The sequence below is a fragment of the Hemitrygon akajei genome, chromosome 12, assembly GCF_048418815.1.
Source record: "Hemitrygon akajei chromosome 12, sHemAka1.3, whole genome shotgun sequence".
Lineage (NCBI taxonomy): Eukaryota > Metazoa > Chordata > Chondrichthyes > Myliobatiformes > Dasyatidae > Hemitrygon > Hemitrygon akajei.
Window position 1 is genome coordinate 27,789,512 of NC_133135.1, and position 22,934 is coordinate 27,812,445.

Consider the following 22,934-nt stretch of genomic DNA (forward strand, 5'->3'; position numbering starts at 1 on the left):
ATAAACTGATTTTTCAACCTTCATACAACATAAGTGACTGATTATACATAGGGGCTTGTTATTGCTTTGCAATCCACGTTAACAAATGCTAACTTGTTTGGTTCTGTCTGGCTGTGGTTGCTTACCCAATCCCTTTGTTCTGAGACAGTTGATTTGGGCTCAGGATGCCTTCTCCGACAGCTGTTTTGAGGTAATTTGCTCTCCCTCCAGCCCTGTGAGCTTTGAGGTTTCTAATTGGGCTAACGTAGGATCAACAGGCTGCCAGAAGCGGCAGGAGGTGCTCGGGTAGTCTTGGATCGACTGTGCTCTTCAGCCACTTACACCTATATAACTGTGTGTTGTTGATTAAAATAACCTAACGCTCTTCCTAGATGCTTTCCCTCCATTTTGAGCAGGTGAAGGCAATCATTCCGAAGAGCTGGTAGATTGTTATGGTTTCTCATCAAGGCTTTGAAAATGCCCTTGAAGTATTTTCCCTGTCTCCTGATCATTTCCTGCTGTGACCGAACTCAGAGTGGAGTGGTTTTCAATGGGAAATCTGACATCAGGTAGGTGCGCCATGCAGCCTGCCCAGCAGTGCCAGATGAGATAGTCACAGTATAGTGGTCAGTACAATGCTATTACAGCTTGGGACACCGGAGTCTGGGAGTACATTCTCCCAGTGACTGCCAAGGTTTCCTCTGGAGGCTCCAGTTTCCTCCCACAGTTAGTAGGTTAATTAGTCACTGTAAATTGTCATGTGATCAGGCTAGGGTGAAATAGATGGGTTGCTGAGCAACGTGGCTCATGGGGCTGTAAGGGCCTGTTCCACGCTGTATATCTAAATAAATAAAATAATCTTAGTTTATTCCTTATAGTTTACCAGTCCACTTCTTTTTTGAAGTTTCCTGCTATTTTTCTGCCGGTATTAATCCTCTCCCTCATAATGATCAAGTTTACAAAACCCTGAATTTTCTGCTCTTTCGATCCAGTCACATCATGTCAGCGATTTCTGGGCAACAATTACCCTGGGCGAAGCTAGCTGCTATCTTGCAGGGAAGGTGATCTTCTCTGGTCCAACAGTCACAAGCTCCCTCAATCAGCAAAATGGCAAGGACAAGATCATCTTAGAAACTTTTATTGGAGGTTAATAGGATTTCAATTATTTTCTTTGATAATGTCAAGGATGTGTGGCATATGTCATCAAGGTTCTAAAGCTGTGTTTAGAAATATCTACCTTTGCTATTTACATCTCCAGACTCACTTCAAGGAAAGGATGAGGATGCAAGTTATAGTGGGCAAGCAAACCATACAGCTAATCGTACAAACAACACACACAAAATGCTGGTGAAACACAGCAGGCCAGACAGCATCTATAGGAAGAAGCACTGTCGACATTTCGGGCCGAGACCCTTCGTCAGGACTAACTGAAAGAAAAGGTAGTAAGAGATTTGAAAGCAGGAGGGGGAGGGGAAATGCAAAATGATAGGAGAAGACCGGAGGGGGAGGGGTGAATCTAAGAGCTGGAAAGTTGATTGGCAAAAGGGATACAGAGCTGGAGACGGGAAGGGATCATGGGACGGGAGGCCTAGGGAGAAAGAAAGGGGGAGGGGGGAGCACCAGAGGGAGATGGAGAACAGGCACAGTGATGGGCAGAGAGAGAGAAAAAAAAGGGGAAGGGTGAAAAAACTGAACATGTCAGGGATGGGGTAAGAAGGGGAGGAGAGGCATTAATGGAATTTAGAGATGTCAATATTCATGCCATCAGGTTGGAGGCTACCCAGACAGTATATAAGGTGGTGTTCCTCCTTTTCCTTCTCCAGCTCTGTATCCCTTTTGCCAATCACCTTCCGGCTCCGGTCTTCTCCTATCATTTCGCATTTCCCCCTCCCCCTCCTACTTTCAAATCTTTTACTATCTTTCCTTTCAGTTAGTCCTGACGAAGGGTCTCGGCCCGAAACGTCGACAGTGCTTCTTCCTATATAGATGCTGCCTGGCCTGCTGCGTTCCACCAGCATTTTGTGTGTGTTGCTTGAATTCCCAGCATCTGCAGATTTCCTCGTGTTAGCTAAACTTACAAATACTGGGATCACCAACCACAATTTTCAAAGGATTGTTTTTTTATAAGTACTTATAAACATAGATGCACTGATATTGGACAAGGAGTAAAGTGCCCTTTATTCTTGGCACTTTAGAACTATCACGTTATATTTGATATTTTCTTACGTCAGTGCATGAGAATACCTGGTGCATTGAGTCAATGCTATCTCTCAGAGCAACTCCATCAATCTCATTTCCCAGTTATCTGTTTTTTCTCACATATACATTAACATTCTCCAATTCTGCCAGTGATAATAAACCTGACTCTGATTCTTCAGTTGCTTACCCATAGGGTAATTTACAGAAAATAATTAACCTATAAAATAGTACATGTTGAATCGAGTTTATTGTCAAACGCACACATACAATGAAGTATTGGTACAATGAAACAGTTGGTGCAGCACCACGGGCACTCCGATTCAAAGCAGTCAAGAGAAAAAGCACTAGTGCAAAAAATAAAACACAGTCAGGGTTTTACTGTGACAGTGCAAGAAGGCCTCCATAGTGTTCCATTTCTGAGTTAGGAAAATGGTTATGCAGGTTGGTTCAAGAACCCTAATGGTTGCTAAAAATAAATGTGGATGAACCTGTTTAACTTGGTGGTGTGGGGGCTTACTTCAGGTTTCTCAAACCAATGGTAGCAGTGAATAAAAGACATTGGCACCCCCAGGGTAGGGATAAATGCTTCCTTCCTAAGCCAATGGCTCCTGTAAATGTTGACAATGGTTGACAATGCTGACTGTGCCCGCGATAGACTGGGTGCTGTCCGCTACTCTCTGCAGGCTCTTGCATTCCTATGCAAAACCCAGGCCACTGTGTAATGAGGCAGCTCCACGATCTGCTGAGCCATTACCCTCCGAGTCTTTCAGATAAGCCTTTGCAGTAACGCCTGGCAGAGGACTGGTTTCAGAGTTGTTCATGGCTGGGTGATCACCTCTAGTTCTGCCCATTGAATCTCTGGAGTGGTCTTAATGAGGGTGTGGACCCACTCTGCCCTGCCTCAAGCTTCACTAATTTCCTGTGGATGTGTCTATTCTTGCTTCAGGCTTGCAAACGCCTTCTGTTCTGAGTCAGTCTCACGCCAACACTGGAGAGTCAGAAATGTCTAGCACATTGTGAAAACAATGGTTCGCTGTGCAGTAAGGTTCCTGTTTGTGGTATGTGTACACTTAAATACGGTCACCTTTATCTTTGTGTCAGAGGTAGAGAACTGGACATTTCTCCAGGAAGGTAAGCTGACTGCAACTTTTTAATTGTTTGAAGGCACAGAGATAATCTGCAAGAAATTTGCACCCTAATCGTAAGCCACTAAAAATATCTGCCAAAAAGTTCTGTGCAAACCACAACAGAGAACTAAATTTGTTACTTGTCTTGATAATTCATTTCAGTTCTCCTGTATATCATCTCAAAGTGTAAATGTTGCATAACGCATTTGAAAAACATCGTTTATAGTGAAAGTATATGAAAAAATCTATTAAATGATACACTAACCTTCAGACGGACGTCTAAAATGATAACAATGAAGTTTAAAAAGTTAAATATTATCAAGAGAAGATTAAAGTTTAATACTTTAATTATTCTTGATAAAAAAAAGAATATGGAGCTTCAACATATGGAAGCAAATTAAACATTTTTCATCTTTCAACTGAGACACTAAACCAGGATCTCAGTCAGCTGGTCATATTAGATCCTGAGAGAACATTTCAAATAAAATGAGAGTTTCTACTGATACATTGCCAATATTTAACCTTCAGACAAGATCACTTTTAAAAATAAAGGACTACCAAGTCTTTAACACATATTCTAAACTGTGGGTTTTGCGGTGAATAAGTTGACCGGAGTGTTTTCTACACTGAATATATTCAAAATTATTTAATTGACAGTAAAGTGATTTTGGATATTCTGAGGTCTGGAAATGTACAACAGAAACACAGCTCTTCTTTTTAACTTCAGTAACATCTTAACTAGCAAGGGTTTGTTTTGAATTATTTCAAACTTTACAGACCAATAATCATTACATCTTAAGTAAATTTATTCAAATAATTCAGAATTTGCTTCAATCGCTATATATGCAGTGCCTCTTTTAGTTCACAAAGAGTTGTTTCAGGAAGACAGCAGTAAACCATTCAGATAACTTAAATCCAGAACTATTACTGAAATGTACTTTTAAAAGACTTAATAGAAATTATGAAAATTATTTACTATAATCCACCAATTCTGACAATAGGAAATCCATTATAATGAATCTTGTTCTTTAGGACATTAATTCTCTTATTGTGGTATCTCAACACATTTCATTAAAGAGAAAAACAAACATAAACCTTACATTTTCAGATTTTTTTTCCCCATTGAGCCTGAATGTTGAGTTTATGTATCAATCCTGGATGAATGCCAAACTTCCACCGGAATTTTGGCAATAAAGAAGGGGATGTTGCAGAGTACATTCTTCACTCTAAACTGCCTTTGGTATACAGATGAGCCATTGGGAATGCAGGGAGAATAAGTCTGAGGGAAAATTAATGGAAGAATAAAATGCTCTGTCAACCAGCGTCAGCTCAATGGTTTGAAATGGTCTCCTTGAATGCTGTAAGGAAATCTGAAAATCCTTGCAGAAATTTAGTGGAAAAAAAGCAGACAGAATAAAATGATAACAGTTGATTTGATCTCATTAGGTTCCTCAAAAGCAAATTGAGCTAAATACTTTCCCGGAGAAGTGAATCCTAATTAGGTTCCCCTTTCTTATAGATGACTGTTCCTATGGATTTTGATACTGCTTAAAATTGTTATTTTCAGATGTGTAATAAAAGGAATGAGTAACCTGTTTTATTGGTTACCCACAGGTATTTCATCACTGTTGTCACAAGATGAAGATCTGAAGTGTTTTACGCGAATGTTAGATGATTTGACATGTTTCTGGGATAACAGCGAAGAAACAAATTTCACTTACAAGTTCTTCTACAGCACTGAGTATATCATCATAATACTACAAAACGGCACACTGTGTTATTACCCTATAATTACTATTATTGATTGGTTTAAGGCCTCAGCTGATCAATCCTGTCATTAAATGTGCCAGCTCTATTTAGCATCAGGCACACTAAAAGCAGGTAGCACAACACTTTATGAATGGTACGGTGGCACGGTGGTTAGCACAATGGTTTACAGTACACAAGGCAAGGGTTCAATTCCTGCTGCTGCCTGTAAGGAGTTTGTAGGTGCTCCAGGGGCTCCGGTTTCCTCCCACTGTCCAAAGACATACCGGTTGGTAGGTTAATTGGTCATTGTAAATTGTCCTGTGATTAGGCTCTGATTAAATCGGGGTATTGCTGGGTGGTGCTGGTCGAAGGGCTGTATTGTGGCATCAATAAATAAACACTGTGTTGACATTGTGACTGTTGTTCTTCAGTCATAATGTCTGCATTCTTGGTAGCTGGCATCCTGCTGGGTATTATTGATCAACTTTGCTGATTGTATATCCTTCAGAGTGTGATTGCTCCAGAGAAAATAATCAGTATTAATCATCCTTAGCACAGAAGTGAACAATGACAGACTGCTGCAGCAACCTATCTTGATGGATGGAAAGATGATACAAGTGTAACCTCTGTCAAAATTAGGTACTTCAGCCAAGTCTTTGGATGCAAGGGTTTTAGGGAATTAAGTCTCAATGTGTGATTATATCAGAGAAGACAACTTATTCATTTCACAGGATAATGGTTATTTATTCAACCCCACACTATTATTATTTTCATATGCTGTATGTTCCAGCACAACTTACAAAAATGAGACCAAAAAAATCACAGCAACAAGTAAGAAACTGGAGGAATTCAGCCAGTCAAGGCAGCATCTGTGGAAAATGTTCAATCAACATTTCAGGTCCTTCTCCCTCCGTAGATGCTGCCTGACTCACTGAGCTCCTCTAATTTATAGTTTGTTGCTCCAGATTCCAGCATCTGCAGTCTCTTGAATGTTCACAAATGTTCATCGGATTGCAATCATAATGATCTATCAGTCACTCGGCAGGGGCCAATAAAAAGAAGTGAGGTGTAAGTGGAGTGGCCATTGGGCGAGTGGACAATGTTAGAGCGGTCAGGCGCAGATGAGAACAGGCTTGGGGAAGCACAGGCAGAGGTTCTAAGTAAGTTTCTAGTAAGTCTCCCCCCCCCCCCCCCCCCCAGATCATACATAGCTAGTGCACTGAGAACGGGTCCCGGGTTTGTGATATGTTCCTTGTGTGAGATGTGGGAACTTTGGGAGACATCCTGTCTTCCATGAAGTGCACTGGGCTACAGCTTCTTAGAACCCATGTTAAGGAACTGGAGCTGTAGCTGGATGACCTTTGGCTTATACAGGAAAATAAGGAGGTGATAGGAGTTACAGGGAGGTAGAGACTCCTAGGCTGCAGGAGGCAGGTAGGTGTGTGACTGTCAGGAGAGGGAAAGGGAACAGGCAGCCAGTGCAGAGTACCTCTGTGGCCACTCCCCTCAATAATAAGTATACCACTTTGGATACTGATGGGGGGAGGGGGAACAACCTACCTGTGGGATACTGCAGTGACCTGATCTCTGTGGCGCAGAAGAGGAGTGCAGAAGTGATACCAGATTCCATAATTAGTGGGACAGACAGCAGATTCTGTGGATGTGAAAGAGAAATCCAGATTTTATGTTGCCTCCTATGTGCCACAGTCAAGGATGTCTCGGATCCGGTCCACAAAGGGGGAGGGTGAACAGCCAGAAGTCATGGTACATATTGGTACCAACAACATACATTGGGAAAGGGAGGAGGTCCCAAAGAAAGAAGATAGGGAGTTAGGGAGAAAGCTGAAAAGCAAAGTGGTAAACTCTGGACCGTAACCCGTGCCACACACTAGTGCGGGTAAGATGTGGGTGATTGGCAGATGAATGCGTGTTGGAAGACTTGGTGCGGGGGCTGGATTTCAGATTTCTGAATCATTAGGATCTCTCTGGGGAATGTATGACTTGTACAAAAAGGACAGGTTTGCTAGAGCTGTTTGGGATGGTTTAAACTCATTTGGCAAGGGGAAGGGAACCAGAGTGATAGGGCTGAGGATGGGGCAGTTGGTATGCAATTGGAAACAGAGTGTAATGAGACTGTGAGGATGATAAGGCAAAATTTCAGAAAGATGGCAGTACACTCAGACACAATGGCTTCTACAGGGCCACCCAAAGGTGCTATTGTCATTTTTAAGTGTATTTGTTCTGATTGCAAGACCATGATGGACATTAAGAATTTAAAGTACTGCAGGTCAACCCCATCAGTTGCTGGCTGGCAGAGAAACTTGGTGCTGATCGTACTGCTCCTGCATTAGAGAGGCAAGGGTGCGAGAAGGCAGTGTGCGATCCAAAAGTGAGTGATCGTCTTAGTCACTACTCTAGTGATTGCAAGACCCTTTTGGACATTGGCAATGTGCGATTTGCTGTTTTATTGGCAAACAGCAGGGGCGGACTTTGGGGAGCTGCATGGCTTCGGGTGTAGCGAGGACTCAGCCTGAAAGTGCTGCCACTCAGGAGAGATGTGTTGGAGTTGGTGCTGTGTTGCAGTTTTTGCTCGGCAGAAGACAAGACGCATTCTGCTCGACTCCGACTGCTGCAGCATTCATAGACTTGGACTGTGCTTTTTTTGTGTGACTGTATTCTACTCCTCCTTATATGTGCTGTCAATGACGGCTGGTATGTGTTCTGCACCTTGGCCCCAGAGTTTCATTTGGCTGTATTCATGGGTATTCACGGTTGAATGACAATTAAATTTGAACGTGAAAATTGCAGTCTGTAGGATGAGTTAAAGTGTAAAAGGGAGCCAAGCTCAAAATGCGAGATGAATGTGAAAGTGTTGTACTTGAATGCACAAAGTATAAAAAATAAGGTAGATGATGCTGGAGAGATAGTGAAGGGTGACTAAGAGATGGTGGACCAACTTGTGTCAGTCTTCACTGTGAATTTGCATGTTGAGTCTGTGGTGAGGAATGCAAAAGAACTGTTAACATTCATTTCAAGAGGTCTAGAATATAGATGCAAGGATGTGATGTTGAGAATTTATAAGACACTATTGAGGCCTCACTTGGAGTATTGTAAGCAGCTATGCGCCCCGTATCTTAGAAAGGAAGGGCTGAAACTATAGAGGGTTCAAATGAAGTTCATGAAAATGATTCCAGGATTGAATGGCTTGTCATATGAAGAGTGGTTGATGGCTTTGGGCCTGTATTCACAAGAATTCAGAAGAATGAGGGATGACCTCATTGAAATCTATCAAATGGTGAAAGGCCTTGATAGAGTGAATGTGGAGAGGATGTTTTGTATAGCGGGAGAATCCAAGACCAGAGGGCACAGTCTCAGAATAGAGGGGCATCCTTTTAGAATGGAGATAAGGAGGAATTTCTTTAGCCAAAGAGTGATGAATCTATGGAATCCTTTGCCCTGTGGAGGCCAAGTCTTTGTGTATATTTAAGGCAGAGGTTGATAGATCCTTGACTAGTCAGAATATGAAGGGATACAGGGAGAAGGCAGAAGATTGGGACTGAGGAAAATTCGATCAGCCATGAAGACTCAATGGACCAAATGGCCTAATTCTTCTTCAATATCTTATGGCTTATAGCCTTATGGTTTTATGGAAGAAACGAGCAGAATGCCAGAAATGCAAGGCAGAAGTGAGTGTCATTATTACTAAGGAGAAGATGCTTGGGAAGCAGAAAACTCTGAATGTAGATGTCACCTGGACCAGATGGAGAACACCACAGGCTTCTGAAAGGAAGTACCTAAAGAGATTATGTAGGCCGTAGTAATGATCTTTCAAGAATCATTAGATTCAGGAATGGTTCTGGAGGACTGGAAAATTGCAAATGGCACCCCACTCCTAAAGAAGGAAGGGAGGCAGAAGATAAGAAATTGTAGGCCTGTTAGCTTGACTTCAGTTGTTGGAAAGATGTTGGAGACTATTATTAAGGATGGGGTTTTGGGGTACTGGCAGGCACATGATAAAATGGGCCATTGTCAGCATGGTTTCCTTGAGAGGAAATCTTGCATGGCAAATCTGTTGCAATTCTTTGAGGAAATAACAGGCAGGATAAACAAAGGAGAGTTAGTGGATGTTGTTTATTTGGATTTTCAGAAGGCCTTTGACAAGGCGCTGCACATGAAGCTATTTAACAAGAGAAGAGCCCATAGTATTGCAGTCAAAGTACCAGCATGGATAGAAAACTGTTTGACTCACAGGAGGCAGAGAATGGGAATAAAGGGGGGCTTTTTTTTTTGGTTGGCTGCCAGTGACAAGTGGTGTTCCACAGAGGTCAGTGTTGAAACTGCTTTTTTCCTTGTTATACGTCAGTGATTTGGATGATGGAATTAATGACTTTGTGGCCAAGTTTCAGAATCAGAATCAGGTTTAATATCACTGGCATATGTTGTGAAATCTAACTTTGGCAGCAGTATAATACAATGCATGATTATACAGGGGAAAAACAGTGAATTACATGTATATATATGTATATCAAATAGTTATAGATATATAAGTATATATATGTTTATCAAATGGTATCAAGAGGTCTAGAAAACTGTAAGTAGTGCAAAACCAGAAATAAAATAGTAGTGAGGTGGTGTTCATGCTTTCGTGTTGATTCAGAAATTAGGTGGCAGAGGGAAAGAAGCTGTTCCTGAGTTATTGAGTGTGTGCTTTTAGGCTTCTGTGCCTCCTTCCTGGTGGTAACAGTGAGAAGAGGGCATATCCTCGTTGGTGGGGGTCCTTAATGATGGATGTCATCTTTTTGAGGCACTGCTTAAAAATTTGTGGATGATACTCAAGGTAGATGGAGGGACAGGTAGCATTGAGGAAGCAAGGTGTCTGCAGATGTTTTAGACAGATTGGAAGAAAGGACAAAGGAGAGAAAGATGGAAGACAGTGTAGGCAAGTGCATGGCCGTGCACTTTGGTAGAAGGTCTAAAGTGTGGACAATTTTCTAAGTGGGGAGAAAATTCAAAGCTCAGAGGTACAAAGGGACTTGAGAGTCCTCATGCAGGACTCCCTAAAGGTTAACCTGCAGGTTGAGTCGGTGATAAGGTAGGCAAATACAAAATTAGCATTCATTTCAAGAGGACTAGAATATAAAGCAAGGATGTAATGCTGAGGATTTATAAGGCATTGGCCAGACTGGACTCAGCAGCTTTGGTGTCCTTATCTAAGAAAAAATATGCTGGTATTGGAGAAAGTCCACAGGAGATACTCAAGAATGGCAACAGGAATTAAAGGGTTAACATAAGAGAGCACTTGATGTCTCTGGGCCTTTACTCACTGGAGATCAGAAGGATTAGGAGAGATCTCATTAAAACCTATCAAATATTGAAGGGCTTGGATAGAGTGGATACTGACAGAGTGTTTAAAAAAGTGAGGGAGTCTGGGAACAGAGTGCACTGCCTCAGGTTAGAGGGACATCCATTTAGAACACAGCTGAAGAGCAATGTCTTTAGCCAGAGGGTGATGAATCTGTGGAATTCATTGCCACAGATGGCTGTGCAGGCCAAGTCATTGGGTGTATTTAAAGCAGAGGGTTTTGATTAGTAATGGTGTCAAAGCTATTGGGGAGAAGGCAGCAGAATGGGGTTGAGAGGGATAATAAATCAGCCATGATGGAATGGCACAGCAGACTTGATGGACCAAATGGCCTAATTCTGCTTCCATGTCTTATAGTCTGATCTACTATTCCTTTTAGACTTAATTCACTTGATGCAGAACAGTATTTTGTTCTGCAACAATTTTTGAATGCCATAAGGAACCAAGGTAGTGGAAAATCCAGCTAATGAAAAACTTGAAAAAACACAGATGGTGGAAATCTGAAGTAAAAACCAGAAAATGCTGGAAACATCTAGCAGGTCAGACTGCATCCACAGAAAGAGAAACAGAGTTAATGTTTCAGGTCTGACACTTCTGTCAGATGTACCAACAAGGGGGCCAGACCTGAAACAGAAAGTCCAGGCAATTGACTACAAGGTATGCAAGTGTAGATACCCACACTGAATGTTGCAACAGGTCATTTTGGTTTGGTGTGAATTTTTTAAATGGTTGATACAAGGCCATTCCATGAAATTAGGGAAGGTGTAAAACAGAATGTTGATATACTATCATCTTTTTCTATTTCTCAACCACAAAAACTTCCACAACGTTGATCCTCAGTGAGTTAGTTTGCGTGCAGCAGTGTACCCAAGCATGGAAACGTTTTGTCTGTGATGTTTCTATTCTCGGTCTTGTCAAGCAGATGGAAAACCATCAGAGGGTGGATACAGTGGGTCACTTCCCCGAACTAGTGGCAAGATTTTAATTCTGCTATAAATTCCCCTTCCAAATGTCACTCTGATTTTCCATTTCATAGGGAAAGAATACAGAAGCAATGCCACACAGTGTCATACAGAGTGCCCGGGAATGCAAGGAGACATGTTTGTGCTATCCCAGTAGAGGATATTGTGCTTTTTCAGCCACTTATCATTGAAGTAATTGAATCATCTTCCAATGAGTCAAGAATCAGTCAATTTGTATCAATTGAATCAGTAGGTAAGTGGCAATTTTTCTCATTCTTATCTTTCGCTCACAAGCATAATTTGTGTCTGAACTGACATTAGTGTATTTCCTCTACAACACAACTCATATTTAAAAACATTACGTCCTTGTTATATTTCACTGTTTTGTTGACCCTTACAGAGCCTCACACAATGAGGTAACTAACTTAATTACTGTCCGTTATGCTGCTGGTGTTTAGGGCAGCAAAGAAGGTGGTGTTTATCATGTCAGTAGCTTCCTCTTGCTTTTCACTACTGTGAGTCATGCAAGTTCTGGGTGGAGACTCTGGAACACCATTGCACTCAGATGTAGAAGGATTCTTCATTGGTGTTTCCTTAACAATTTTATTTTACCATTCAGGGTTGTTAGCTCTGAGCTGAACCCCCAAACCTGGAGGACCGGTGGACCACTCTTCGTCTGGCCTCTACCCTTTGACCTGTTTGGCATGGGTGACTCTACCAAGTGCCAAAGCACAAGGCCCTGAATCCAGCCAACATAGCTCTCCGGGTCATTGTGGCACGTAATTCTCCAAACCACGACAGGGTTGTGGTCCTCTTAGAGGACAATCAGCCAGATGTGATCCTATTCACCCTTAGAAATCATTCACCTAATGTCATCTTCTGAGGAGTACTTGTGAACTTTAATCACTTCCAATTGCTTAAAAATTGTCTTTCTTCCCTTCACTCAGTTCTCCTAGACCCACCTTCTAATGTCTCAGTCCATCTGAACGGCAATCCACGTGAACTCCGTATTGGCTGGGTCCCACCAAAAAATCCTGACATAAACGAATTTCTGATCTATGAAATTAGCTACTGGAAGGATAAATCCAGCCCTGCTTCTGCAAAGGTGAGGTAGATTCAATAAGGAGAAAACCGACCAATTACAATGTAAAGTCCAAATATTTTTGAAGCATAAACATAGTGAGTGTAACAAAGGCAACAGTAATGTTCATAATCATTGCCAAACAATAATACCTCTGGCTAGCTGAGCATTCCATGTACAAAGCAGACTTCCAGGATGCAACCTCCTGTCTTCTCCAGCACCTCTTATGGAAGAAGGCAAGGCAGCGGCTACATCGACTTTCGCAATGCCTTTGACAAGCTCCCGTATGAGAGGTTAGTCAAGAAGGTTCAGTCACTCAGCATTCAAGATGAGGTAATAAACTGGACTAGATATCAGCTTCGCAGGAGAGACCAGAGAGTGATGGTAAATGGTGGCCTCTCTGAGTGGAAGCCTGTCAATCACAGTGTCCCACCGGGATCAGTGCTGGGTCCATTGTCAACAATCTGGACGATAATGTAGTAGAGTGGGGTACAGTGGGCAGCGAGGATGTCTATCAAAGCTTGCAATGGGACCTGAACCAGCTGGGAAAATGGGCTGAAAATGATAGATGGAGTATAATGCAGACAAGTTTGAGGTGTGGCACTTTGGGAGAACAAAGCGGGGTAGGATTTACATGGTGAGTAGTAAGGCGCTGAGGAGGGCGGTAGGTCAGAGGGATCTGGGAATTCAGACTGTATTCACTGGAACGTAAGAGAATGGGGGAGATTTGATAGAGGGATACACTATTATGAGAGCATAGATAGGGTAAATGCAAGCAGGCTTTATCCACTGAGTTTGGGTGAGACTAGAACTAAAGGTCATGGTTTAAGGGTGAAAGGTTAAGTGTTTAAGGGGAGCATGACGGGGAAGTATTTCTACTCAGAGGGTGATGAGAGTGTGGGTAGATAGGTGGGAGGGGTATGGACGAAGGGTGGTCTGGGTGCAGGTCAAGGGAACTAGACAGATTAATAGTTTGGCATGGACTACATGGGCCAAAGGGCCTGTTTCTGTGCTGTAGTATTCCATGTCTCTAAGAAAAGGACTATATCCAACAAAACAAGACCAAGATAGGCCCATCATGGCTGTGCTAAACATTGGGACTATATATCCTTTAAAAGCGGGATGTCAAACTGATTACATTTTGGTTTTCTTTCAAAGATAATTTCTCATCTAATCTTTATACTAATTGTTCTGGCCTTCCTGTTTTCTCCATTACCTTTGCTCCTTGCTAAATTGCTTTGGAGTGTGAATTAATCTTCATCTCACGGTTACACCTAGCCGCTCATTTGTTGTCCATTTCTCTGCAGGCCATTGTGTATGCGTGTGTATATTATGCATGTTCACGTACTGTATGTGTGTGTGGGTGGGTGTTGCATTAATGATGTAATCATGTAATAATTTATTAGGGGCATTCAAGAGTTCAGTTTCAGTCTTGTAGTGTGACATTGGCCTCAGTTGAAGCCAAGATTGAAGGCTATGTGCAATACAATACCTTTAAAAATACACAGATTCCAATCTGCATCATCTCACCACATGTAATTTTGAAGGATTCATAATTACTCATCGCTATTTAATGATTTCAACTGATTCCCTGTAAACTTTGCAACATCCCACAAACATGGTACTCAGACAGAACCTGATGGCTTTTGCACTCCTCCTACCTTCTAACACCTTTGCCCTGAGAGGGAGTACTTGATATATGTGAGCTTGGTCCAAGGGCATGTTATAACCCCTTCCCCCAACAGTGCTAGAATAATAATTGATCAATCTCTTCTTTCAGAGTGTGACTGTCAGTGTCAAAGAGCATCATGATCTTCGGGACCTAAGGGCTGGAATTAGGTATATGGTTCGCCTGCGCTCCAAACCCGATGGCATTTCATTCGATGGGTTCTGGAGTGCCTGGTCAGAAACAGTATCAGCTGTAACTCCCTATTCTTCAGGTGATTTTAAACCAAATCATTTTCACTTCCTCACTAAACACCTACATTATTTATAAGGAATACTGACATTCTGTCTAATAAACTTAATTATAATTATGTTTTTCTTTTTGCCTTCAAGATAAAATGGATATTATATATAATTAACTGGTAGAAGAGTTACAATTTTTTTTGTTACATCAAGCCATTTGTCTGCCTGGTGACAGGGAGTTTCTCTTTTCATTGCTTACCAGATGAAATAAGTCTACGCTGTTCCAGCCCTGACCTCCAGTTCATAACCTGCCAATGGAAAGTGAACAAAACTGAGGAGAGCACTCGGTACAGTCTCTACTATCAGACAAGGTAACTCTGACAGACAGACATACTTTATTGATCCCGAGGGAAATTGAGTTTCGTTACAACCGCACCAACCAAGAATAGTGAAGAAATATAGCAATATAAAACCATAAATAATTAAATAATAATAAGTTAATTTTGCCGTGGAAATAAGTCCAGGACCAGCCTATTGGCTCAGGGTGTCTGACACTCCGAGGGAGGAGTTGTAAAGTTTGATGGCCACAGGCAGGAATGACTTCCTATGACGCTCAGTGTTGCATCTCGGTGGAATGAGTCTCTGGCTGAATGTACTCCTGTGCCTATCCAGTACATTATTGAGTGGATGGGAGTCATTGTCCAAGATGGCATGCAACTTGGACAGCATCCTCTTTTCAGACACCACCGCCAGAGAGACAAGTTCCACCCCCACAACATCACTGGCCTTACGAATGAGTTTGTTGATTCTGTTGGTGTCTGCTGTCTAAACATGTAACACTAGCGATCTAGAACTCCCGTTGGGGGATGGAGAAGAAGGTTGTGGAATGAGGAAGGATTGATGGGTGCAAGACGGAAGCTTGTTGGGGTAAACTAGAACCCAACATGACAATGACCCAACATGACCCAACATGCCAAATTCAATACATGTCTAGATATTTATGATCTTTTTCTCATGTTTAACCTGACCTAAGTCAATTGCAGGACAGCAGAATAAAATATGTGGTAGATATATTGTATTGATCAAGAATGGTCAAAGTCAAAGTAATATTTATTATCACCAAGTATGTATATGTTGTCATAGGTTACCTTGAAATTCATTTCCTTGCAAGCCTTTACAGAAAATAAAGAAATACAATAAAATTTATGAAAAACTATACATGAACAAAGAACACAAGCAATCAATTTACATAAAAAACTGTGTAACTAAAAATTAAATAATACTGAGAATATAAGTTTTGGAGTTCTTGAAAGTGAGTCTGTAGGTTGTGGAATCAGTTCAGAGTTGTGATGAGTGAAGCTATCCATGCCAGTTCAGAGCCTGTTGGTTGTAGGGTAATAACTAGTCCTGAGCCTGGTGGAGTGGAACCTAAGGCTCCTGTACTTCCTGCCTGGTGGCTGTAGTGAGAAGAGAGCATGGCCTGGATGGTGGGGACCTTGATAATGGATACAGGATTTTTGTGACAGTGCTCCATTTAAATGTGCTCAAAAATGGGATGGGCCTTGCCTGTGATGGACTGGACAGTACCATCACTTTCTATAAACTTTTCCATGCACAATTATTCCATTATTCAAGGAGGGAACCAGGGATAATCCTGAAAACTATAGACTGGTGAGACTGACACCAATGGTAGGGAAGTTACTGGAGAGAAATCTTAAGGACAGGATTTTGGAGCACTGGGAAAACCATGTCCTCATTAGGGAGAACTAGCATGGCTTTGTGCGGGGCAAGTTGTGTCTTACAAACTTGATTGAACTGTTTGGTAAGATGTTGAGGGTGATGATGGAGGTAGAGATGTGGATATAATTTACATGGATGTTAGTTTTGACGAGGTCCCTCATGACAGCCTTATCCAGAGAATTAGCATGGACAGGGTTCAGGATGAATTGGCCATTTAGATTCAGAACTGGCTTGCTGGTAGAAGAATGAGGGTAGAGGTCAATGGGACCTGTGATTAGTGGTGTTCTTCCAAGATCTGTACCAGGACCACTGCGGTGTGTAGTGTATAGAAATGACCTAGATGAAAATGTAGATCAGTAGGTCAATAAGTTTGCAGATGATAATAAAATTGGTGGTGTTTTGGATAGCGGAGAAGTCTGGCAAAGAATACAATGGAATATAGATAAATTACAGATGAGGGGAGTCAGGGAGAAATAGCAGATGGAGTTTAACTCGGCCAATTTTGAAGTGTTGCACCTTGGTAGGTCAAATGCAAAGAGATGTATACTGTTAAGGACAAGATCCTTAACTGTGTTGAAGAGCAGAGAGATCTCGTGGTCCAAGTTCATAGCTCCCTGAAAGGGGCTACTCAGGGTGGTTGATAGGGTGTTTAAGAAAGCATACAGCATGCCTTGCCTTTATTAGTTGAGGCATTGAATTCAAAAGTCAGGAGGTTATATTTGCAGCTTTATGAAACTCCAGTTAGGCAGCTCTGGAGCATTTAATGCAGTTCAGGTTGTCCCATTATAGAAAAGATGTCAATGCATTGGAGAGGACGCAGAAGAGGTTTACCAGGATGTTCCCTGGATTTGAGGGTCTATGCTATAATGAGGGGTTGGATAAACTTTGTTTGTTTTCTTTGGAGCAGTGCAGGCTGCAGGGAAATCTAATAGAGGTTTATAAGATTATGATAGAGTGGACAGAGAGAATCATTTTCCCAGGTTGAAATGTCTAATACCAGTGGTCATGCATTTAAGGTGAGAAGGAGTAATTTCAAAAGAGACATGAAGGGTAATTTTTTATATACACAGGGTGGTGAATGCCTGGAATGCATTGCCTCAGGTGGAGGCAGAAACAATAGAGACTTTAAGAGGCGTTTAGACAGGCACATGAATGGAAGGATATGGACATAATATAGGCAGAACAGATTAGTTAGCTACTTGATGAATAATTCCAATGGTTCAGCACAACATTGTGCACTGAAGGGCCTGTTCCTGTGCTGTACTGATCCATGTTCTATGGTCTAAATGTCATCAGTCTAAGCCAGTCATCCAGAGCTAGATAAAGGTATTGAGCCGGCTCAGTGTGTCATAACACAACCCGATCCTGGTGCACAATTCCAAGTCTTGTATTGAGTAACTGGGTGCTAGAAGGATGCTGAAACATGTTTCACCTAGTCCTTGGCTGTCATCTAATAAGGTCATTACTCATTTGAACTTGAGTTCAGCACAACTTTCCTCCTGCTCCCCAGAAACAACATCTCTGCTGACTGTGTACCTCTGAATGTCTTAGAGAAAAAACTTAGATTACCAACTCTATTTATGTTTTGTAATGCATGTGGCCCAAATTGTCATATTCTCATTTTCTCTCTCTTACACACATACGCTGCTCACGCTCTCATTCTCACACTCACTCTCTCTCACACTCAAACTCACACTCACATATTAAATGGAACCATTGAACCACTATCCCACATAGGTCTAGGTACACCCAATAGGATAGAAACATTCTTTCAGCTTTTACCTTTTCAAGCCAACCTTTTCGGAAAAAAATGCACTTGTGTGTCATTACTTAGTGATATTGCATTCTTTTACAGAAAGAAATTTTCTAGTTAGCTTTCTCATACATTTCAAAAGAGCTTGAGAAATTAGAACATCCAGTTAAAATCTTCATCATCTGAACTGGTGACCACAAGTGTACAGACACACGTAGAGTCGTGTTTTCGGTCATCAACATGGAAACTGTGGCAAACATTCAGGTGATCAATAACAGAATGCCACATCTTCTCTTCAAACTTAAGAGAACCTCCTTTTGATCAGTAGTAAGTGCTACTATGGGCTGAGAATGCATTTTATGCTCAGATATTTCCATTATGGAAAGGAGCAGATAGGCCTCTGTATGATTATCATGAAATGTCAGAATACTGAGGAAAGATGAAAAGAATATCAGGAGTATTTTATCAAAGTGGGAATGCAAATTCTGTGTTTTACCACCTAGCTAATGGGCTTTATTTCCAGTTACTGATACACATGGCTCATTGTTAGTGATTGGCCTTTCAGTTGCTCAATTGATAACTTGGAAAGGGAAAGAGTTTGTAATGTCTCCAGTGCTTTGTTTGTACAAATTCCCAAATTAAATAAGTGAATGAGGTGGACCAGAAGAAGTAACTGGATACCAATTTTCATACTTGTGTTTTGCCAACACTTCTTGAGCAAAATAGTTATTTTTCTGCCAGACAGGAGGTGTGGAAAATATGCAGCAATCAAAGAAACACTACCAGAGGGGATGGTATCACCTACCAGTGCACCATTGCGACATCGGAAGCCAACAAGACGGTCGTTATCATTAATGCATCCTACCCACATCACATACAGACATTTTACAAGAAGCCCTTCAAGACTGAAAATATTGGTAAGTGAGGGAGGATTAGTTACCATAGATACATAGTAAGGTATCACCACACCTGTCTACACCACAAATAATTGACATAGTGCTGAAATGACTCTGTTGTTGTAAACTTTCTCCCATTTCCAGCAAACAGACACACAGCTGAAAAAGAGTTAAGTGTGCTTCAGGTTCATATACAACGCCTTTTAAGTGAAATGGGAATTTAACTCTGCTGACATCCTCCACGATCTCAGGATGTTCCACACACTTCACAGTGCAGAGTAAAACTTGTAGCAGACAGAGGCAAACGTGAAAGCAGAAAGTAACTTGGGGGGGTGGGGGATGCTAAAGGCAGAAGGTCTGGATCTGGCAAAAGAATTTGGTAGCATGTACATTATGCCTCATTTCTCAGAAGACAATTTGCACATGGCTCTGTCAGAGCTCCACTGATAGCCCAAGCAGTAAAAGGAGTTGAAGAATGTTTACTGACAGCAGACAAGATGCTGACAGGTGTCTGGGTGGCACCGTAGTAGAGTAACACTATTACAGTGCCGGCTGTAAAATCGGGGTTTATTGTCCACCGCTGTCTGTAAGGAGTTTGTACACTCTGCTCGGATTTCCCCCGTGTTTCCTCCCACATTCTCGAGAAGTATGGGTTAGGGATAGTGAGTTGTGGGCATGCTGTGCTGACATTGTGACACTTGTGGGCTGCTCAGGACAATCCTCGCTGATTTGATTTGACGCAAACAGCACCTTTCACTGTATGTTTCAAAGTGCATGTGACCAATAAAGCTAATCAGACCCTTGCAGTCATACAGCACTTTATAAACTCCACAGATGGGGAGATGGTGTTCTCAACAAAAGATTCTGCCTGTATTTATGATGCCAAGTAGTCACTACAGCATGGTGCTGGTCCAAATTCCATTTGCTGGCCACAGTATTGCTTTGTATGTCTTTCCAACTATACAACACCTGGCACTACTAACACAGTCCAGCACCTACTCTTGGTTCAATTTGAAACCACTTGGTTTCATTAACTCCTTTATTACAGGGCCACTCTTCATCAATCTTCCATATTGATCTGTGTTCCAGTTTTATCCTCCAAAAAGCAGTTACCCTTGGGACTACAACTATTTCCTGCATTTCTGTGTAGATCCCTCTTTATTGCCTCCAGAATATTAACAATACTTCAACCCCTAATCAAATCATTTAATCCTCTTTTGCATTTGTTGGATCTCGAAAATTTTCAATCTCTGGGTTCTTTTAGGAGTTCAGGAATGAGTGAGAATCTTTGCTTTTCATAATCGTTTATTTTAAAGTTTGAACAAGGGATCATAGCATTTGAAACTAAGTGAGGAGCTGAAAGCAAAGCAGAGATTAAAGAGATTCCATAGATTCAATATGAAGAAGATGGCACCTTTGAAAAAGCTATCACCTATATACTTTAGATAACAGAAAATCCCTTAGATAACAGAATCCAATCAAAAGGTGATATAATTAAAACAATTATAACACATGTATAATGTGCTAACATTTAGCCAATTAAAAAATGAAAAGGTATGGGTAACTGCTGTACCAGTTTCAGCCAGTAAGTGGGGACGAACACCACATACTGTGAAAAATACTTGAGTTTGCTAATGATACAAATTATGGTTTCTTTTTACTGATATGATTAAAACTATGATTTTAGTCTTGCATTAATTCAACTAATATCTTATAAAAAGTATAAAAAAGGACAACTGATTCCACCACGTTTCACAATTCAGTACTCCCCAGTGCTTCCTATTGATTTTCCATGCCTAAGTTAAGTACTGTACTTCTTTCCCCTGAAGTCTCTGTAATTCTGTTTCAATAAGACAGCCTCTTCAACCTGCGCTCATCTAATTCGTTCATCACACTTACAACATTTATACCTCTCTATGAAATCTGAAGGTTAATGATTAATGATGTGCAAAGTATTACACAAAACAGCTGGCCCTCTTCAGATAGTTTGGGTGTTGTTTTAAAAGATACAGTGAGGAAATTGCCCAGCTCACATCCCCATCTCCAGAGAACACTTTGCACAAGTTGCTTTAACTCTGAACTGACAACACATTTGGTTCCTGCTCTCCTATATACTCTCTGAGACCTGGACTACTTAAGGTAGGCATTCAAGGCTCTGAAAAAAATAAATTCAACACTGTTTCTGCAAAGGAGACACAAGAAACGACATAAGCAACAAACTATCTACTGGAAGGACCCAAGTTCAAGTTCAAATTCAAATTCAGGTTTATTGTCATCTGACTGTACCTACATATAACCAAACAAAACAACATTCCTCCGGACCATGGTGCACCCACAAAACATACATCACACTCAGCACATAAAACAAAATATTACCTCAAATAAATTAAGAAACATAATTTAAAATGCATGTAGTGCACAGCACAGGTAAACAGTAAACAGCTGAGGAAGGAAAGTCAAAGTAAAATTTATTATCAAATAACGCATATGCTACTGTATGTGACCATGCCTTGCAGGCCTTTGCCAGAAAATGAAGAAATACAATAGAATTTATGAAGGACCATACATAAACAAAGATTAATAACCAACCAATATGTAAAAGAAGTCAAACTGTGCAATTAGAAAAATAATCATGAGTACTAGTTAATAAAACTAATAATGAGTCCTTTGAAATGAGCCTGTAGGTTGTAGGAACAGTTCAGAATTGTGGTAAGTGAAGAAAAAGAAAATATGATTATCTTTATTTGTCACACGTACATCAAATTTTACAGTGCAATGTGTTGTTTGCATCAAATCATATCAGCGAGGACTGTGCTAGACAGCCCAGAAGTGTTGCCATGTTTCCAACGCAAACATAGCATGCCCACAAGTCAGCAACCCTAACCCAAAGGTCACCCTTGATTCTAAGTGACTGTCCAAGATTGTGGAATCCAGATATGGCTTCCTAAGAAAAGCTTCCTTCACTGTTAATATAATGAAACTGATCTATGTATTTCCCTTTGTCCCAGTCCGTCCTGATCCACCAAGAATTGTGAAGACTGATATCAGCACAACTGGTGGGAAACTGCGTCTCTTTTGGGAGCCACCAATCATAAAGTTCCAGAATCAAATGGTTTATCAGATCAGATACTCCGAGGAAAATGGGACAGGATGGAAGGTGAGCAGATCATTGTTAGCGTCAAACTTCACTTCCATCACCATTCTTTAATGGGCTGTTCACAGTCTCAATGTGACGTCAATCCATTTAACAATAGTGAAAGGTAAGTGACACCAGTGGACCGTGACTAGGCATCCAAAGCATCCTAACTACATACTTTGTACCCTTCTTATTATGAAAGTTAGGGTGCTTGGAGGCTCCAAGCTCAAACTGAAGTCTGAGCTAGATCTGAACATAATCTTTCTCCCCCTATGTAGATAAAGACTGATGAAAGACTTGCACTTTCCAGCTTTCATCTCACGACAGCCATCCAGTTCTGGAAGACCTCAATTTGAAAATCTGTTTTGAGGAACTCAGAATTGATTAACTTGTTGCCAGCCTGGTATTAATATAGCAGACACCACAAAACCATAGGTGCCTCTTCAATGATGACAAAGGCAATCTACAGACATAAGACCATAAGATATAGAAGCAGAAGTTGGCCATTTGGCCCATCGAGTCTGCTCCACCATTCAATCATGGGCTGATCCAATTCTTCCAGTGTTTCCTGAAGATCTCCTCTATATCTTGAAGGGAAGTCGATTTAGGAGCTTAGAGAGAGTACTGTTTTCACTGAAACATTGAGTAATTCACACTGATTGCAGGAAAACATCAATTTAAAAAGACTAGTCCAAGTAAAATAAGTTCTGTCTTTTTTGCTATATTGATTTTCATCCATTTTGTCAGATAATACATAATATAGTGAATTGCAGTTTTAAATTCTTACAAAATTACATAAAATACAGAAAATATTCAGTCTGTTTAATGTCAGCAAAGATGTGACATGAAAGATAGAAAGAACTTGAGATTGCACCTATCGTGTACACTGCTGGAAAAGTATGGATCAAGATTCAACAGTGGTTTTCAAATGGGAATTAGAAAACTATTTTGAAGCATGCCAAACCTACCACATTTGTGAGCCAGCCCTCAAGGAAGGGTGCCTTAGTGACGTGCGTCATGCATCATTATTCCCTGTGTCTAG

General features: G+C 41.1%; 1 protein-coding gene across 1 annotated transcript in view; it reads left to right on the top strand.

The window, feature by feature from the left end:
* Positions 1–3,024: 3,024 nt before the first annotated feature.
* Positions 3,025–22,934, top strand: part of mpl (MPL proto-oncogene, thrombopoietin receptor) — a 31,525-nt gene continuing 11,615 nt past the window's right edge. The window contains exons 1-8 of the mRNA XM_073062779.1: positions 3,025–3,309; positions 4,920–5,046; positions 11,453–11,631; positions 12,326–12,483; positions 14,240–14,399; positions 14,630–14,738; positions 18,602–18,777; positions 21,765–21,913. Of these exons, the coding sequence (XP_072918880.1) occupies positions 3,204–3,309; positions 4,920–5,046; positions 11,453–11,631; positions 12,326–12,483; positions 14,240–14,399; positions 14,630–14,738; positions 18,602–18,777; positions 21,765–21,913 (1,164 nt within the window). The 5' untranslated portion in view covers positions 3,025–3,203. The remainder of the gene's footprint in view (positions 3,310–4,919; positions 5,047–11,452; positions 11,632–12,325; positions 12,484–14,239; positions 14,400–14,629; positions 14,739–18,601; positions 18,778–21,764; positions 21,914–22,934) is intronic.